Source organism: Salvia splendens, chromosome 9 (genome assembly GCF_004379255.2).
Source record: "Salvia splendens isolate huo1 chromosome 9, SspV2, whole genome shotgun sequence".
Classification (NCBI taxonomy): domain Eukaryota; kingdom Viridiplantae; phylum Streptophyta; class Magnoliopsida; order Lamiales; family Lamiaceae; genus Salvia; species Salvia splendens.
The window spans coordinates 17659769-17678730 of NC_056040.1; the positions used below are offsets into that span (position 1 = coordinate 17659769).

Genomic DNA, 18962 nt, shown 5'->3' on the forward strand with positions numbered 1-18962 from the left:
TGTCATAAATATATCACCTAACCTAAATTTTCCATATAGTCAACAATCATGTATGATGAATTGTGTAATAAACACTCATCAATCTTTATTCTTGTTATTATTTTGTATAACTTTAATTAATTAAATAAAAAAATGGTTGATTTAGGGTGATATCTTGAGGTAGCAAACTCTTAGCTAGGTGCCTCTGCATCTGACGAACCGCCAAGCCGCGCAGTGTTTTGTGGTCATCGACGAGTACTTCAACCGCCTCCGCTCCCTCAGCAGTCAGCACCCTCTGGCTCAACCACACCTGCCACGACTAAAGGTGGCAATGGAGAAATTGCTCTATGGATAAAACATTTGATACTGAAAATTTTTTATTTTATTTTATTTTGGTATGCATTGCAGATTCAAACTCTATTTCTTTTCAGTTATTCTGCTATATATTTTTGTTGGAGTGAAACTTGGAATAAGATTCAACCTAAATCTATATTGCAAGATGCATAAGTAGACATATTTTTTCCTCCAAAAGCAATTTTATTATTTTTGCAACACATTTACTAACTTCAAACGTTATTAAAACCTTGAAGTCGGAAAGCATATCTGCAACATTGTGATCGGTTGAAACTTAGTTAATCTTTTTTTTTTCCTTTGTCCACTTCATCTTATGAAATGTAGTCTTACAACTCTATGTTTACTTCTAGGAAAGTTAAATTTTGTTAAACATATGTTGCTGCTATCACACTTGATCAGTTGATTGTGACTGCATTTTGTATGATTACAAAATCTTTTAGGTGTTTTTTGGTATGATGGAATGGAATAAGGAGTGAATTAAATGGAGATTTTAATGGAATGACAATTCCATTTTATTCTTGTGCTTGGTATGTGCAAGAAATATAAAAGGAATAGAATTGTGCATAGTATGTGCAGTGTGTGTGCATGTGCAATGTTGTGTGTAGCGTGTGCACTGTGTGTAGTGTGAATTCTTTTTTCAATTATTCAAAAATTTTAAAATTTTAGTTTTATTATAAAATCTATAAAGTATAAAATTAAGATGATACTGAATTTATACATAATGCTCCCCATTCCGCGGTAGTAGAGTCATTTTTCTTCGTCACGGAGATTAAAAAAGAGATGTATAGTGTATTAAACAAAGTATATAATAAAATAGGAGAAAAGGAAAAGTAGAGAGAATAAAGTAATGTGAGAAAAGGTGAATGATGAGAATCAAACCGTCACGCATCATGCGCCAAGCCCGATCAAAGACCTACACTGGCCGAGGACGAGGTCTATGAGCAAGTTGACTTTGGAGGAGGGCTTAACGGAGCAGCAACGGGCGGGGCTTTGTGGGCTGCAGTGGTCGACCGACGAAGCAGAAGAGGCGATCACTGATGGGTTCGAGACGTTGAATCAATCTCTGACCCAAACCATCGTCGGTGACACTCTCACTATGCCACCACTTGTAAACACTTACATGGCGCAAATGGTTGTTACCATTAACAAAGTCTCTGCTCTCCAAGGCTTTGACACACAAGCAATTGTTAATTTGTTATCTTTATCCCATATCGAATCTTATTAGACACCTGCGAAATGCTTACCTTTATCTATTTATGGTAAAATGCATTTATTATTAATTGCGTTTTGCATGATATACACACGTTATCGGAGTTTAAATTTTAGCGTAAGTTGGACGAGTCAAACAATTCTCCTTTTTATTTCTAGTCAGGAATCTTAGTAGAATTCTTAATAAAAGGATGACAACAAATAAAATAAAATAAATCCATTACCCCTTTCAAAATATTACTTCATTCCGTCCTATAAAAATTAACTAGTTTTGTCATTTTAGTTCATGCCTTAAAATTATACTAGTTCTAATAAAAAAAACATTTGAACAACTAAATACTAGTAGTATTAATAATGTGGATTCAACAATCTACTAATATTATTTTTGTTACATTTTATCTTTGTTTTTCTTACTTTACTAATTGCAACTTAAAACCGTTTTAATTTTAAGTTGTGCTAATTTTATGAGACGGATTAAGTAATTTAGTATCCAAAAGAAAAATACTCGTACACAAAAACACATTCCTATTCATTGCCTCTAAACATTAAAACCAATCAATAACAACATTTCATGTATATAGTATTAATCAAGGGGTAACTATGTAATATATAAATACTTTATGCACATAAATGCCTTTTCACTTTTATCTTATAGTCAATATTACTATTCACACGCACACGAGCACACGCATGTGCACGAGCACACGCTTGCGCGCACACACTTCACACTTCATGCATACACACTAAAACATACATTGAGGAGGCTTGCTCACAGTAGAGAAGCAGCAAGAAAAAGCAGGCTTAGGAAAAAAATGCATATTTTTAATTTAGACGAAAAAAAAGCAATAAATTAGTTTCATTTTTTATTAATTAACTAATCTATGAGAAAATATATAATTTGTTTGATCTTTGTTAATTATTAGTGCATGTTTATGTTCAAAAGCTGGAGTCCTGTAAAATAAAGCCGAATCAGTTAGAGTTGGAAATTTAAAATGCTAGAGCACAAGTAGTCATATTTAATTCTCCACTGATTTAACTAATTTTCTCTTAAATTCCAATCCCATAACTAAAAATTTTTCCAAATGTACATTTTTTTTCTACTAAGGAATTTTATTGGGTACAATTTTTTCTTAATTAAAAAAAGTAAGTATGAGAAAATTTATCTCACCCATGTGCATGGTTGGTGAATTGCGGTTGCGTGAGAAAAGTCGCGCTGGGTGTAAATCTCGAGGGTGTTACATTAATAATGAATTAATGCATTGATTCCGCGTATTTTCTAAGCACGGCACAATTCGATATGGAGTACGCGCAATGGCTAGAGGTGCACCATCGTCTGACGGTGGAGCTAAGGGGTGCGATCAACGAGTATTGGCCGGAGAACGAGATGTGTGTCGCCATCGGCAACTGGTTGGCCCACTACCAACTGGTTGACATAACTATGTAAACATACTTTATACACATAAATGTTTTTTTCTCTTTTATCTTCCAAATTTAACTTGTTATAAATATATCATCTAACATTAAATTTTCTTATAGTCAACATTACTACACGCACACACGTACACACACACTAAAACACACACTGCAGCTTTACACACACTTTGAATTATAATTCAACTCCTTTGTTAAACGAACACTGGATTTGGAATTGAATTATAGAATTTTAGTTCCGATTACGTGTACCGAACGGACCCTTTATAAAATTCTAAAAAATTGGGGATGACTATTATATATCACTCAACTAATATTTGTTTCCATTTTATTTGCTACAACCCCTTCTACTCTCTGTGTGTGTATCTCTCTCTCGCTCAAAACGAGAACTAAATATTTGGTGGACAAGACAAGTTTGATTGGGCCACAAACCCATGTCAATAATGATGTTATTGTTTAAATATATCGTTAAATGACATATTGGGTCTTAAATAGTACGGCCCATTGGATTTCTCATTTTTGTAACATCAATTATTAGGCTCTTTGAGTTTTAGATCAAAACGATCTTTGAGTTTTAGACCTTTTGATCTTTTGTGAGACTCCATTACATTTCCAAAATATCACATTTGTAATTACCTTTAAATTGAGACTTCGATTTTAAAAAATAATGAGGATAAACCATATTTACTCGAGTTTTTGTGGTATAGAAATACTCAAACACAGACATGAGATTTATTGCAAGATACATCCCATATGACTAAAGATGGGGCACAAGTTTCAGGCTATAGAAAACCAGTTTACAGTAGGGTAAAATGGAACTCGAAACCAGCACAACAAGACGAAGATCGATTCAAACAGGCTGCTCGTGAGCTACTCACCTCGAGCTAACAATGGTGCCCGTCTCTCAACAAAGACCATTTCAGTCATCAACCACTCTATCACATGGCCAATATACACACATATCCACTGATTTACTACTATTACCCAAATGAACACATTTTTTAACAATTTAACAATTATATTCAGTTCATCAGCAAGGTATTTCCCTTTTACAATACAAATTAGAGACCGAGAAGAGAAAGCAACCCTCGAGTTCAATTACAAATATCGTGAGTTAGAGTCGAAGAATTAAGACTTACAACAATACTTGTCACGGTATCATGAAGGAGGTTCCTTCCACTGCAGTCTATTAAGTCCGTCCACAATAGCTCTACGGAATTCCCCATTGTGAAGCAGGAAAGACGAGACGTGGCCCCCTGAAACCCACCTTACTTCTGATCCCAGCCACTCCTTCTGAAGCTCCAATACAGAGTGCCTCGGGATATAACCGTCGTCCTGCCAATAACACATGATGAATTCTCAATGAAATATAATGAATTCGCTGTGAAAAATTATGAATTCGAGGAAATGTGTAATTTTCGTACAAATTGCAAAAATAGTTGACATTCACCTTCACGATCTAAGGGCTGAAAATAATTCATACTTGTTATTTTAAGAAATTTGAAATTCATATAAAGGTTGCTTACAGTAGCAGCGACGTATATAACAGCGTTGGGGTTTTTGGGGATAGGAAACCGCGTGACATCAGTTAGAGACAGCACGTCCCGCATCCGTTCCCTCACTTCCTCAATCGTCAACGTGACTTTCTGCATGGCAATATCTTCTCTAAGAGCCTCCCAAGCAGTCGCGTGCTTGAGAACCCCTTCACAGAATGCCACAACAGCAGAATGTGGAGAAAGAAACGGGAATGTAGCAATAGGCGTTGGATGCAAGGATCCAACCATGGCAGCATGCACTCCGCCTACATTCACGCAGAAACTATTCAACGGCACGGAGATACAAGAGCAAAATTCACCACCAATAAAGTAAATCAATCAATAAATCCTTTTTTTAATTCTGTCAAGAGCTAAAGCAAACGACACACGTGTCTTACCCATGCTAAGCCCACAAACACCCATTTTCCCAAAGCCAGCTTCGTAGTCTAACCAATGCAAAAGGCTACGAGCCTCTTCAATGGTAGCTCTTCCTAATAGAAGCAAATCACTGACGCACAACAGCTTTGCACCATGTTGCTGTAAAGGACGTCTTCTTCCATAGAAAGGGCTGCAAAAGCGTCGCATCGGTAAAAGTCCATAAGCTGATGAAAATCTATGGATTTAGGTAAAAGGACAGTTTGAGTTCACCTCTCAAGCACCATGGTTGCTATGTTTTCCTTCAGCAGAGGCCCACCAAGGCGTAACCTACGCTCGAATGAATGGTCTCCTGTGCCTGAAACAAATGACAGATGCCACACACTGTCGTCATTTGTCTAATATATATAATCCATATAATCTTAGGAAAGTGTTTACTTCGAGTGATTAGATAGATTGGTAAAATATGACTCGTACAAGTACAAAAATGCATCAATACGCTCGAGTAAATGGTAGATTAACTTGGAGTAATTTATCTATCCATCCTATCACCTCAAAGCAAATGCCTCCTTATTCTTTTATCAGAACGACAAGAGAGAAGTTCCACGCATCAATTTCTTACATGTTAGTTTCACTGGAAATAGACCAGGAGAAAAGAAAAGAAACTCTTCCTCTATAACCTTCTCGTGTGTCATGTACAGTTTTCAGATCTTCATGACAGTTTGAATGCAAAACAACATCACAAAAATAAAGGCTCGGAACACTTTGTTCCCTTCTCAAATCATATCAATATCTTCATCATCAATCCCTCAATAGCATCATTCACTTAATCAACTATGACATCATTCTAAATTCAGATCCATCATTCAATTCAGAGGCTTCCACTACATCTTAAACACAAACAACTACACAACCAATTCCAAATTCAATAAGCAAAATTAGCTCAAATGATCAAATACCTTAGTAAATCCCAAAGCTCCCATCCATCTTAGTAAACAACAGATTATACCTATCGTATTATGATCCATCTAGGCTAATTCTCAAAAGTAAACAGCCCCTCAATCAACTACGGCATAATTCTAAATACAGCACCATCATTCAATTCAGAGGTTTCCACTAGGTTCTTGGAAATACAATCACCAATACTAAGTCTCAAACACACAATCATTATATAATTACAAACATACACATACACTACGTTCTTGGTAAAGACAATCACCAAATACTCAAACACAGACTCATACAAACTAGATTGTTGATCAAGACAATAATCGATACTCAAAACACACAGACACTAGATTCTTGGTATAGGCAATCATCAATACTCAAACACAGACACGCACACACGCACACAGAGAGAGAGAGAGAGAGAGCAGGACTACACAATCCTCAAACAACACAACCAGTACCCAAATCCAATAGCTTTCCACATGACACCGCAATATCAAAGAAAGCAGAATGCAAACAAATGAAATACCAGCAAGATGAACAACACATGCCATCCTCTGCGGCTGGCAAGATTTGGGAGAGAGAAAGGCAACTCTTGCAGTGTGGCTCTCAGGTGGCAATGCATTGAGAAGCACCTCATCACAAGGGGTCTGAAACACCCCTTCTCTCAAACAAGCAGTCTTCGATTCCCAAACCGTTTTCCAAACCGGCTGCACCAAAGCAGGAGGCCAATTCTGACCTTCTATTTCAGGAAACAACTGATTTATCATCTTCTCAAGAAGCTCAAGCTTCGTGCCGCCCCAACCCCTCGAGAAAAATGGAGGGCTAATCCTTGTTCTGTGCAGCAATGCACCATACACATGATCCAGCACATAGTAAAGGGTGCCCATGTTTACAGCCACCATCTCTTTTTTGGATGAATTTGGGGGGAAACACACCACAAGAATCAAGAAAAAAAATTAAGAAAGACTAGATTTTTCCATCAATTTTGGGCTGTAAGAGAGAATCCCTCATCAAAGCAATCTAATTGGTACCAGAACGAATCACAACAAATTGCAATTCAGATTTTTCCACCAATTTCCAATAGTATTGCTTGAAGCTGCAACAAGATGAGAGAGAGATGATTTTGAAAGGGGAAAAGATTACTTTTTGATTCGAAATGCCAAGTAACTTACCCTAAGACCACCAGATTAGGCGAAGAAAGGGAAGCGTGTGTATATGTGTGTGAGAGAGAGAGAGAGGAGGAGAGGGAAAACCAGGGGCGGAGAAGGTGGTGTTGTGACACCGCGGATTTAGATAAGGGTCCGCCGGCGGCGCCACCTCACTAAATCCATTAAAAAAATTATCTAATTTTGGTTGAATAATTTTGCCAGCAAAACGACACTGTTTAAGGTGTCAATTGCACGCCTAATTCGAGTCAAATCATGGAGTAAATATTTAATTATGGTATTTCTATTTTATTTTGGGCTAATGATATTGATACATATTTTCCAATAATATCAAATTTGTCATTGTTTTATTTTTAAAAATTTTTATTATGAGAATCTATGATGATTCTATCATAATCTTTTCAACTCATTAATTTTGTTTATCCTTTTTAGATAACTGTTCATAAAATATTTTATTACGCCCACCATTTCCATGCAATTCAACAAATCAACTCAGTCGTTAGATTGATAATCATGATAACAAAATATATTGCGATAAATTAGGAATTTAAAAATGTACTAATCCCCTTCTTCGAGTCAAAAGAAGAAGAAAAATTAAGTACTAGCAAAAAAGAATCCTAATCAATGAATCTCACCAATAATTGTTGTAAATTTATAAGTACAACATCTACTTCTTTACATGCAAGATTAACACGGTTGATAATCAATTGAAACTCAGACTCTTGAACGGTTGTCAACCTTTTGCAATTTAAATCACCAAGTATAAAAAAAAGAAGCAATAATTAGACTAAAGGGCAATAATTAGACTAAAGCGTGTTCACTTTTCAAGAATTTGGCAATTCTTCTCCTAATTAGGAGAATTATAATCGTTCACCTTCCACTAATTAGTTGGAGGAAGCCTTAGAATTGGATAAAGGCCCGCCCTATTTAAAGAAATGGACAAGAATTGAAATTTTGGACAATAGATAAGATTTGTTTGTGCATTGGGCTCTCCACCAAGAAATGAACTTGATTTTACACATATGTCCCACCTTTCCACCTCATTACCTTCTCTCTCACTCACTATTTGGGGTTAAATTTGTTAATCCATAATTCAATTCGGTCAAAGTCAGCATTTGAGTTACTATTTAGGTCATATTTGAAACCAAATCTTGTATACTGAACAATGGAGCCTTGAATTATATATGTGTCTAATTTTCCCGCAGTTCTTGAAAGATTTCAATTCTTGGAAATGTTAGAATTAGAATTCTTCTAAAGTGAACACGCCCACTCTGCTAGAATTGGACAATTCTTGGTCCATTTTTGAGATTTATGGGTGTTTACCTTTCAACTTTTAATTCATGTAAGCCTTAGAGCATCCGCAATGGCGGGCTTCCCGTCGGACCGGCATGCCGGATGTCCGCGCGGTCCCGTTGGAGGTTGGGGAAACACCGGCGGAACTGCAGGGATGTCCGGGATGATGCCCGGAATGGCGCTGATGATGCCCCAAATGGCGGGGATGATGCCCGAGTACTACAATATGTACCCTTCGATGGGTGGGATGGTGCCCCAGATGCCCGAGGTGAGTGGAGGGATGACGGGGATGGCGCTCGGGATGATGGGGGGAATGATGCTCGGAATGGCAGCGGGGATGGGGGGAATGATGCCCGGGATGAGCGGGATGATGATGCTCGGTATGATGTAGGGCATGTCTGCCGCTGCAGGGGGTAGCAGGTTGGGGGTCCCCTAATCACCTCGGGACAATGTCTATCGCCCCTACATGGATTTATTGTCTAGCGATTCCCAGAGTACTCCTATGGAGACTCAGTTCACCGGCATTGCGACTTTCTCTTTTAAGGAGTTGGGGCTATCTCCGGTCAGGGAGTCTCCCACTGAGATACCACCAGCGGTAGGGAGGTCGAAGAAGGGCAAGGCCAGGAGCACTACCTCATCCTCGCGTGCGGGGGACGAGAGTGGGGCAGGGGCCGGGGGGGAGGAGGAGGCCGGCGAGGGAAAAAGGACCATCTGGAGCGTGGCGGAGTGCGTCGCGCTGGCTCAGGCCTGGGTCAGTATAGTCGAGGATCCCTACATCGGGGCTAACCAGCATATCGACAGAATGTGGTGGCGCATTAGCTAAAGCTACCTCAAATTCAAACCGCCAGGTGGGAAGCCTCACGATGGAGAGCAATGCCGGAAACAGTGGGAGCGGCTAAGGAGGCAGCTCAGCCGATTTGCCGGCATCAACCAAAACAACCTCCGCACGGCAACCAGCAGCATGTCCATGGAGGATGTGAAGACTCTGTCCATGCAGCAGTACCCTGACAAGGAGAAGAAGTTCGGCGATTATTGGGAGGTCTATCTTGTGGTGCAGAATTCCGCCAAGTTTTGTGCGGGTGTTGAAGCTGGCTAGCCGAAGCGGACGAAGATCAACGCCTCCGGCGAGTACAGCAGTAGTGCCAGTTCCCACGACCTCCCCGACGTCGAGGCAGAGATCCCGACCCCTCAATCGTCTTCCCGCCGCCGTCGCCCGGTTGAGCAAAAGACCGCGATGCGGATGGCTAGGGGAAGCGCCAGTGGGTCCCACGAGGTCCAATCGGCAGCTCCTTCCCAGCTCAATCCCGAGCTCACCCATTTCGCCTGCATGCAGCAGCAGCAGAGCCTGCTAGACACCATGGAAAAGTGGCAGGCAGCGACTGACCCCTTATACAAGTTGATGCTGAAGGATGTCATCGACGATATAAGGCGCGATTTGGGGATGCCACCCCTGTCTGGGAGTGATGCCGGGAATGGCCACTGGGACGATGAGGAGTGAGACAGGGGCAGCATTTGTCGAAGCTTTGGGGTTGTATTTTTATTTTTTTTAACTATGTAATTTTTTTAAAAAAATAATTATGTATGTTTTTTACTATTTAAATAAAATCGTTGCATTTTCCCCGTAATCGTGTCAAAATTTTAATTCCGTAAATTGCATATTTATGAATTTGTGAATTTTTTATTGTGGATGTCCGTCGGGATGTCCTTGGGGATGTCCGCCATTGTGCAGTGGGATGTCCTTATGATGTGGCAATGTAGTGGGATATCCTTATAACGTGGCAGGAGGTGTTTTTTGGTGTCCGCCGGGACATCCGCGTGCATTGCGGATGCTCTTAGATAAAATGAGTGGTCCTCACTATTCATCTGAATTGGGGGAGAGCTCAAATCTTAGATTGTTGGTAAGATTTGTTTCTGCATTGGTTTCTCTACCAATAATTGAAGTTGATTTTCTATATTTGCCCCAACTTTCCACCCCATTGCCTTGTCTCTCACTCTTTTGGGGGTTAATTTTGTTATTTTCTTTTCTGATTAGGTCAAAACTTTGAATTTGGGCTACTATCTTCCCCATATTTTAGTTCAAAACATGTGAAATGAACAAAGTGGCCGAGAATTATATGTATGGGATATAGTGCATCAATTCTTGAAGATTTTAGAATTGGAAATCTAATAGGGTGAACACGTCCTTAAAATTGAAGATAGCTTACTTATTTGCATTTCTTTCAAGAATAAAATTCATATCCAATGAATATGTCTATGTTTCTCCCAAACTGTATCCTGACTACACTTCCAATCAAGAATTGAATATGAAATGTGATGTGTAGATGAGAAAAGCTACAAACAAATCAACAATACTTGTATCTTGCCATCAAGAAATGGCCCCCTAAAAGAAAACTCTCGAGTTGGATCATCTGTTGATGATCAGCCATGCCCCCCATCTCAAAATCCTTTAGTCTCAACCTTGGTTGAGAGTCCAGTCCTAATGAGCTTTAATCGAGTCTACAACGAGCTTTCTCTCATCAGCGCATGGACCGCAAAGTCTGCACCCTTTTCTTCCTCTCACCTCTCTTGGCAGAGGACTTCATCTTCCGAAGCTCCTCCATCACCGCCTTCTCGACTGTGTCAATGCTGTTCAAGAGCTTCTTCTGCTCCGTCATACAAGCTGCGCCTGCCCCCTTTTGATGTGTGATATCGAGCAATATCTTGGGAACTTTGCCTATGCTTGCTTGATCATGAGCTTGTGGGCCTTCACCATCTCTTTCTCGATCATTTCTTCTTTCTATTGCCTAGATAGAGAGAGAAAGAGAACTTAAGTCACATGTAATCCAGAATTTGAAACCACATTTACAATCAAACCAGAAGCAATTCAATCAACATCAAAAAGAGTGCAAAATGGAAATTGATTTCCAAGAGAATTGAGCATTTTACCCTCACTACAGCAGTGATGTCATTGAGAGGCCTTCTGGGATACCAAGCAGGCAATGGACTTCCGCCTGTGCCTCGGCTGCCACGGCCACTCCCCACCACAGGTGACAAGTTCTCCTTCCCTTCCAGCCTGATTTTCGGAGTCCCAAAACTACCTCCACGGCTTTGAGGCCTAATTCCCGGGGTCCCAAGAGGACCTCCAGTTGATCCAGGATTACCGACCAACGTTGTATCTCTCCACCGGAATGGAGTCCTTGCATTCAGCCCTTCCTCAATATCATCTTCAAGAACAAGAGATATCGAACTCCTATCACCAGTTCTTGAAACTCGCCTTTGGCTGTAAGATGCTATGATGCTGTCTCGGGTCGATAGCCGATTTCTTGATTCAGGCATTTTGTCAAATATCTTCAGCATAATGTCGATTAGGTATAGTTAGATGCAAGCATATCACGATAAATTGAGTCATAAAAATGGAAATTCACCCTTTTAATACATATACTCATATCAAATTCAGAAATCTAAGTACATCCACCCACAGTTTTAAATCAAACCTGCATCATAAGCAATGACGATTAAAGCAAACTTCTCAGTAAAACTCAAACGATTCCCCAATTACAATGAGGTAAATATTATCACTATGAAGTATGAATCTAGTCATCTGTGCTACTAGATACACAAAACAGAGATTGATTTCATCATATCTTCACCAAGCTACACCTTGGAATACTGATTTCTCAGCATGAAATTGAACTCGTAAAAACCCTAAAAAAATAGAAAAAAAATAGAAACTCAGTACCTTCGAAAACCCTCTGTGATTGATCCGATTACTTCCTTATGGTGAAATCGAGGTGATTTCAGATCAGTAGTGAGTGACTAAGTGGACAATTTATCCCCTCTTATAAGTGTGGGGATTTGTGAATCAGTGAATTCAGATAGAAGAAGGAGCTACAGAGAAAGAAGGTGAAATGGCGATTTTCAGAAATGTAAGTGAAGCCGCGATTTATACAATTGAGTTTAAGCAGAAATGGAAGGCGCGGTGATGATGGTCAGATTTTTCCGTTCAAATTTTATTTAATTACCATTTTACCCATCAAATTTATTATAGAGATAATTTAATTGAAAAAAACTATAGGATTTATTACTAAATTAATCTACACTAATTGTGTTACGCGTGACACAATTATAATGGTATATTGGTACTAGAATAATGCAAATGTGTTAGATTAAAAGGTTAAGACATGCCAAAATTGTCTAGTTTGAATCGATTTTTGGCAAAATTGTAATATAGGAGTAACTACAAAAACAAATAAATATAGTCGACTGGACTGGTAAATTTCAGTAAACTCCCATGCAATGTTTACTACTCCATGGATAAATATCAATCAAGTACCTGATATTATTGTAGTACTAATAAAAATGTTTTAAACCATCAATAACATAAACTAAAGACTCAAATTATCGTGGTATTAAAAAGATTGTTCGGAACTAAAGACAATACACTTAAACCATCAATACCAAATGCATGAACTATACAGTATACCCCATAGACAAAGTTGTATTAATATTTCCTTCATTCATTATTGAGAAAAATTTCCTAATCTCAACCTAGCTAATTAATATGAATTGGTGTATCCAACTAATAATATTTTGATATAGTGATACATAATATAGAAACACCTAAAATATAGAAATTTCCTCAGTTTTTTTTAGCCATAATTTAAATTCTTTTGTCATACTAATTAATTATAAAATTAATTAAATGCAAGAAAAGTTCCATTTTACATGAAATGAAAAATAAAGTAAATAAAGTATGGCCATAATTAGTATGCTAAAAATTATTCTTTTATTTCACAAAATGTCTAAACAAGTAAATAAAGTATGTCCATAATTAAAACTTTGTTAGCATATTAGTTACGTATTTCAATGTTTAATAATGTTGATAGTGTCTAAAAAGTCATAGAAACTTTCAAATGCCTTCCATTTGGATAGGAACATTTCTAATATTTTTCTTCTTCATAGTTTACCAGAAAAATGGCCTTGCATAATTTAATTTAAATTTTACACTACAAAATTTTTCTTTCATATCTCTCTCCAAGTATTTAACAACCAATACATACTACTGTTGTAACGAATTGGCATCTCTATTCAAGATATTATTGTTCTTCAAATTCCATCACTTCTTTATCATTTTGTACTATGTTCTCCTTTGAATGCTACTAGCTTATGTAAAAATGATCGGTTAGATTTTTAATCATGGAATGAATGTATGGTCTCTCTCCTCCTCCTTTCTTATCATGTGTTAGGGCAAAGAGAAGAAAACTGCAAGCTTCTTTAACTTGGAAAATGCCACAATTCTACATGTACATCAAAATGCAAAAGCAAAGTACTTTGCTGCTTTTCTTGAAAGCTACATCAAATTTTGCTCAGTTATGCAACACCAGTTCTAATCTAAACCAAAAAAGGTGTGTACACAGTAATGTATCAAGAAAAAAGCACTCAGGTCATGTGCAGCAACCAGACTTAGATTTGTTATCTCCTTGATCATTAACAATGATGGCAGTGCCCTTCAAAGACGAAGACTTTGAATACTCACCATTCGCAGCCAGAGCCTTCTTGCTCACGATCCGGTATATCTCCGTGAGAATGGTCATGAATGCACCCTCCACATTCGTTGCTTCAAGAGCTGACGTCTCCATGAAGTACAGATTCTCCCTCTCAGCAAACTCTTGAGCGTCCTCTGTGGGGACTGCTCGGAGAGTCGCTAAATCGGACTTGTTCCCGATCAGCATTATCACGATGTTCTTGTCAGCGTGCCCTCTTAGCTCCTCCAGCCATCTGGCCATGTGATCAAAGGATTGGCGTTTTGCTATGTCGTAAACCAGCATTGCACCAACCGCACCTCTGTAATAAGCACTTGTCACTGCTCGATACCTAGGACCATCGTTGCAGAGACTAATTAAGGTCCAACAGTATCATATCAAGTAGCATAGATGAACTAGTGAGATGGATTTGCTTATTTAAATGGTTCTGCTTTTTTGTTCAGCTTCTATGTGTATATGCAGATCAAGAATTTAGCACTCATGCATCCAATAAAATTACTACTACAGTCCAAGTAAAGAGGAGAACACTAAATCCTTCAATTGCAAAATTCAACTTTCACACATTGCATAATAAAACCTAGAAACCCAATCTATCACAAAATCACACACAAATAAGTCTATCTCTCTCTCCATTAACAGTTAGCATATCCAAAATCCTCATTCAAAAATCAGCTAAAAGTCAGTTATTACATAAAACAACTAATAACAGTGGGAAAACAATATAAAATCAAGATCTACTTCAATATTAATTGGAAATTAGGCCAAGAATTAACCTCTCTTGACCTGCGGTATCCCAAATCTGTGACTTGACAGTTTTTTGATCGATGAGGAGCGTCTTTGTCTGGAATTCAACCCCAATTGTGGCCTTCGATTCCGAGCTGAATTCATTCCTGGCAAACCTAGACAACAACTGCGATTTTCCTACCGCGGAATCCCCAATCAACACGACCTTGAACACATAATCAATCTTCTGATTAAAATCCCCTCCATACAAATTTGACATTGCCACACCCTCGCGATCCTTTCCTCCGATTAGATCATCCAAACATCAAGATTTTTTCACCGTGTAAACTTCAAAATTCGACTACAATCAACGAAAATCAACAATAATCTCCCCTTCCAACGGATCATCATAAGACAGAAAATTCAATCGTTTTTATCCGGAACCACAAAAATTAAATCATTCTCCGGCCAGCTGGAGTGAGTTTTGAGCGAAAAGGAGTTGATCAAATATTTGGGATTAGGGTTCGTGAAAGATTTCAATCGATGAATCGCATTTTTTGTGTGGGAAAATGGGAATTTTTTGTGAGCTAGCTGAGCAGGAAATGCCAGGAAATGAACCAACGGCAACTGCGGGGCCCAATAAACGGTTTTTTGCGGAGATTACTAGTTTGCCCTCTGTATTAAATGGATATTTTTGACATTTTATATGTGATCATTTTTTAGCTGAAATCATTGAATATATTTGTAGGCATGTTTTCGAAGAGACGGAGTAACATCTTAGGAATTAGACTTTTGAATATTGAAATAATGATTTTTCACTTTTTTTGTAATATTATTCATCAGTGAAAAACAAGAAGAGATATACAAGAAAAAAACATATCTAGCTTTTGGTTAATCCTAGGGGTGTGCATTCGGGTTTCGGTTCAGTTTTTCGCCCTAACCGAACCGAACCCGAAAAACCGAATTTCGCCTAAAACTAAAATCGAATCGAAACCGAAAATCGAAAAACCGAAAACCGAACTTAAAAACCCGAACTAAACCGAAAAACCGAAATTATATAAAAAACTGAAAAATTGAAAAACCTTAAACCGAAAACCGAATTAAAAAATCGAAAATCTGGAGAGAAAGAAAACAGTACAGAAACTTAAAAATTTTCAATCTACAAAACATAACATGATAAAAATGATAATATCCCTAATCCATCAAAGGCATCAACCAACAAATACAAATATGCAATCAACATTCCACAATAAAAAACATCAACCAAAATGTCTTCAATAATTTCAATTAAATAATAGTAACATATATATAATAAAATAAATAATTAAATAAATTCGGTTATTCGATTTTTTTCAGAAACATGAGTTTCCAATTAGGGCTTTTACTTTAGTTATAATTAAATAATAGTAACATATATATAATAAAATAAATAATTAAATAAATTCGGTTATTCGGTTTTTTTCTTCGCCCGAACCGAACCGAACCGAACCGAAAAACCGAAATTTTTGTATTTTCAAAACCGAACCGAAAAACCGAAATAACCGAACCGAATTTCAAAATTTCGGTTTGGTTCGGTTCGGATATTCGGTTTCCGATTTTTTTGCTCACCCCTAGTTAATCCTATAACATTGTTTACAATTCCTTAAAAAAAACTCATAAAAAAATGTAATATTACAAGGGTATTTTTGAAAATTTTAGGATCATAATAGCCCAGAAATTTATTGTTTACAACATACAATGCTACATCTAGCAAAATACATTATCCACATATACTCATGTTCGAACTATAAACACGGCCCAATCGGACCTCAACCCGAATTCGTGTATCGACACGAGGACTTGGAGACGCCTCTAATTCACGCATTACGCACATAATTCTACAATGAACTCTCAACTTATTCCATATTTCAAGAAGCAAAATTAGATCTTGCTAGATTATATGTAAAATACAGATTGTAAAACATGACAATCTAGTCCAAGAATTCTCATAATCAAAATCAATCTTCACGATTTGAAATGAAGCATAGAGAGAGTGATTATCAGCATGCAATGCATTGTGCAAGCTTACACCCCCAACAAATTCAACTGCTCATCACTCACAATGTTTGGAGATGCTTCACCTTCGCAATAGCTCCTCACCGGTGCCCCCACTGAAATGTTCGATATGAAAAACACCTCAAATATGTTTCCAAACATCGATTTAACACTTATGTTTGGCCATCAGTCTCTGGGAAATATGCCGAACTCATCTTCAACGTGGTGCCTGCCATTCGAAATAACTCACTCCAAAAAGAGCTAAGGAAGATAGGGTCTCGGTCGGACACAATGGAGCTAGGAAGGCCGTGTAACTTCACTACTTCACGCATAAAAATATCTGCAACTATCTGTGCCGTGAAGGGATGCTTGAGGGCAAGAAAATGGCCATATTTGGAAAACCTGTCCACCACTACCAAAATGCAATCCACGCCACCTGCTCTAGGCAATCCCGTTATAAAATCCATACTAATGTCTTCCCAAACACGAGTAGGGATTGGCAATGGTGACAACAGCCCGGCTGGGGACTTAGCCTCATACTTGTTGCGCTGGCAAACCTCGCATGCTGCTACAAAACGGGTTACATGTTGCATCATACCTACCCAATAAACATTGGCAGCCAAGCGATGATACGTTCGGTAAGCGCCAGCATGTCCCCCAGTTGGTGTGACATGAAACTCCGCCAGGAGCTTTGGTATCCATGTCGATCTCTCCGACACTACTAATCTCCCTTTATGAAATAATATTCCCTGCACAAGAGTGAAATGTTTAGCTGCTGGTTGCCCCTTTTCAAGGGCATTTTTTATCGAACTCAATCTTTCATCGAGAGAAACATCCTCTTGAACTGCTTTCCAATCAAGCCACTGCAGACATGATACGGCGGCGAGTTCCAGCTCTTCGCCACGCCGTGAAAGCGCATCAGCAGATCGGTTCTTGGTACCTTCCTTATAAGTGATAACAAAATCATACCCAAGAAGCTTGGCAGCCCAATTTTGTTGCGCCGGCGTTGTAAGAGGTTGAGTAAGCAAATGACGCAAACTTCTTTGATCAGAATGTACGACAAACCTTCGTCCAAGCAAATATGGTCTCCAATGTTGAATTGCAAGGACTAATGCCATCATCTCCTTTTCATACACGGACTTGGATAGCGATGTTGCAGAAATATGCTTACTAAAGTAAGCAATGGGTTGCCTTCCCTGCATAAGAACTGCTCCCAAACCACGTCCTGAAGCATCACACTCCACCACGAATTGTTGAGAAAAATCCGGCATACGGAGTACTGGTGCTAACGTGAGTGCCTCCTTCAATTAGACATGCCCACCGGTTCCGGTTCCGGCGGTTAACCGCCGAACCGGAACCGGCGGTTCCGGAACCGGAACCGGAACCGGTGCAATATTCCCGAACCGGAACCGGCGCAATTCGGTTCGCGGTCCGGTTCAGGTTCAAGATATTTCGAACCGGAACCGTCACCGAACCGGCGGTTCGGGACGGTTCGGAACCGGCGGTTAACCGTGGAACCGCCGGTTCCGGCGCTGAAATCGAGGCAGGGGGATGAGGGCCGGTGGTGATCTTCAAAAACGGTCGAAACCGCCGGTTTTTCGGCGGTTAACCGGAAAAACCGGCGGTTAACCGCCGGTTTAGTGACTTTCGAGGCGGCGCGGAGCACGAGGCGACAATGGAGCAGCTTTTGCAGACGGTTCGTTGACCGAACCGGCGGTTTTATTTCGGAAACCGGCGGTTTTGGCCCGGAAACCGGCGGTTCCGCCGGTTCCGGCGGTTTTCCGCCAAAACCGCCGGTTTTGTGAAAATTCAAATTTTTTTTTTTTTTTTAAATTTCAAATTCGAATTCTTCCATTTTCCCCCTCATTTTTTTCTATAAATACCCCCCTCTATCCTCATTTACATTCACCCCACTCTTGTGTTAATAAGAGTTTCTCTCTTCAATCTCTCAATTCTCTCTCTTTGTCTCCAATTTCTCATTTGTGCTATTGTGCTTCCATTTAATTACGCAATTGCTACTCTTATTACGCATTGTTATACACTTATACAGTTATACTTGTTCCCGTAGTTCTATAAGTTGTCTTTCTTTCTCAATTACTAAAACAAAAAAAAATATATTATTCCATATTTCTACATTTCTACATACCATTCCAATATGTCTTCATCCCGAGAAGGTCGTGTTGATAAGGGAAAGGGAAAGGCCAAGAGGCCATCTCGGAGATCCGTTATTGATGAAATTTCTCAAATGAACATGGATGAGTGGCAGGTTAATATTTATTATCTACTAATTTCATTAATTTTGAATTACATTTCATTATTGTTCATAATTTTATTTTGTATTTACAATACAAATATTATTTTGTAGGCTCGAGAAGAGCAAGATGTGGCAC

At 38.8% G+C, this 18962-nt stretch overlaps 3 protein-coding genes across 5 annotated transcripts; all 3 read right to left on the reverse strand.

Annotated features, from left to right (window-relative positions):
• Positions 1-3953: 3953 nt before the first annotated feature.
• LOC121748539 (protein ABHD18-like) lies at positions 3954-7178 on the reverse strand. Its single transcript, XM_042142964.1, has 6 exons — positions 7007-7178; positions 6361-6930; positions 5157-5241; positions 4907-5076; positions 4500-4774; positions 3954-4308 (listed from the first exon to the last, which is right to left on the reverse strand). The coding sequence occupies exons 2-6, from the start codon at positions 6734-6736 to the stop codon at positions 4132-4134; spliced, it is 1083 nt and encodes a 360-aa protein (XP_041998898.1). The 5' UTR covers positions 6737-6930; positions 7007-7178; the 3' UTR covers positions 3954-4131.
• A 3324-nt stretch (positions 7179-10502) lies between these two features.
• Positions 10503-12207, reverse strand: LOC121747521 (protein POLYCHOME-like). Of its 3 annotated transcripts, none has more exons than XM_042141573.1 (3): positions 12012-12207; positions 11219-11620; positions 10503-11076 (listed from the first exon to the last, which is right to left on the reverse strand). In XM_042141573.1, exons 2-3 carry the CDS (start codon positions 11606-11608, stop codon positions 10810-10812), a joined length of 657 nt encoding a protein of 218 aa, XP_041997507.1. In that variant the 5' UTR covers positions 11609-11620; positions 12012-12207; the 3' UTR covers positions 10503-10809. The 3 variants fall into 3 exon arrangements, with proteins under 3 accessions (XP_041997507.1, XP_041997505.1, XP_041997506.1); XM_042141571.1 differs by having other exon boundaries at positions 11219-11766; XM_042141572.1 differs by lacking the exon at positions 12012-12207 and having other exon boundaries at positions 11219-11963.
• Positions 12208-13567: 1360 nt separating this feature from the next.
• Positions 13568-15120, reverse strand: LOC121747169 (ras-related protein RABA4d-like). Its single transcript, XM_042141165.1, has 2 exons — positions 14589-15120; positions 13568-14146 (listed from the first exon to the last, which is right to left on the reverse strand). Exons 1-2 carry the CDS (start codon positions 14816-14818, stop codon positions 13717-13719), a joined length of 660 nt encoding a protein of 219 aa, XP_041997099.1. The 5' UTR covers positions 14819-15120; the 3' UTR covers positions 13568-13716.
• Between the last annotated feature and the right edge of the window lie 3842 nt (positions 15121-18962).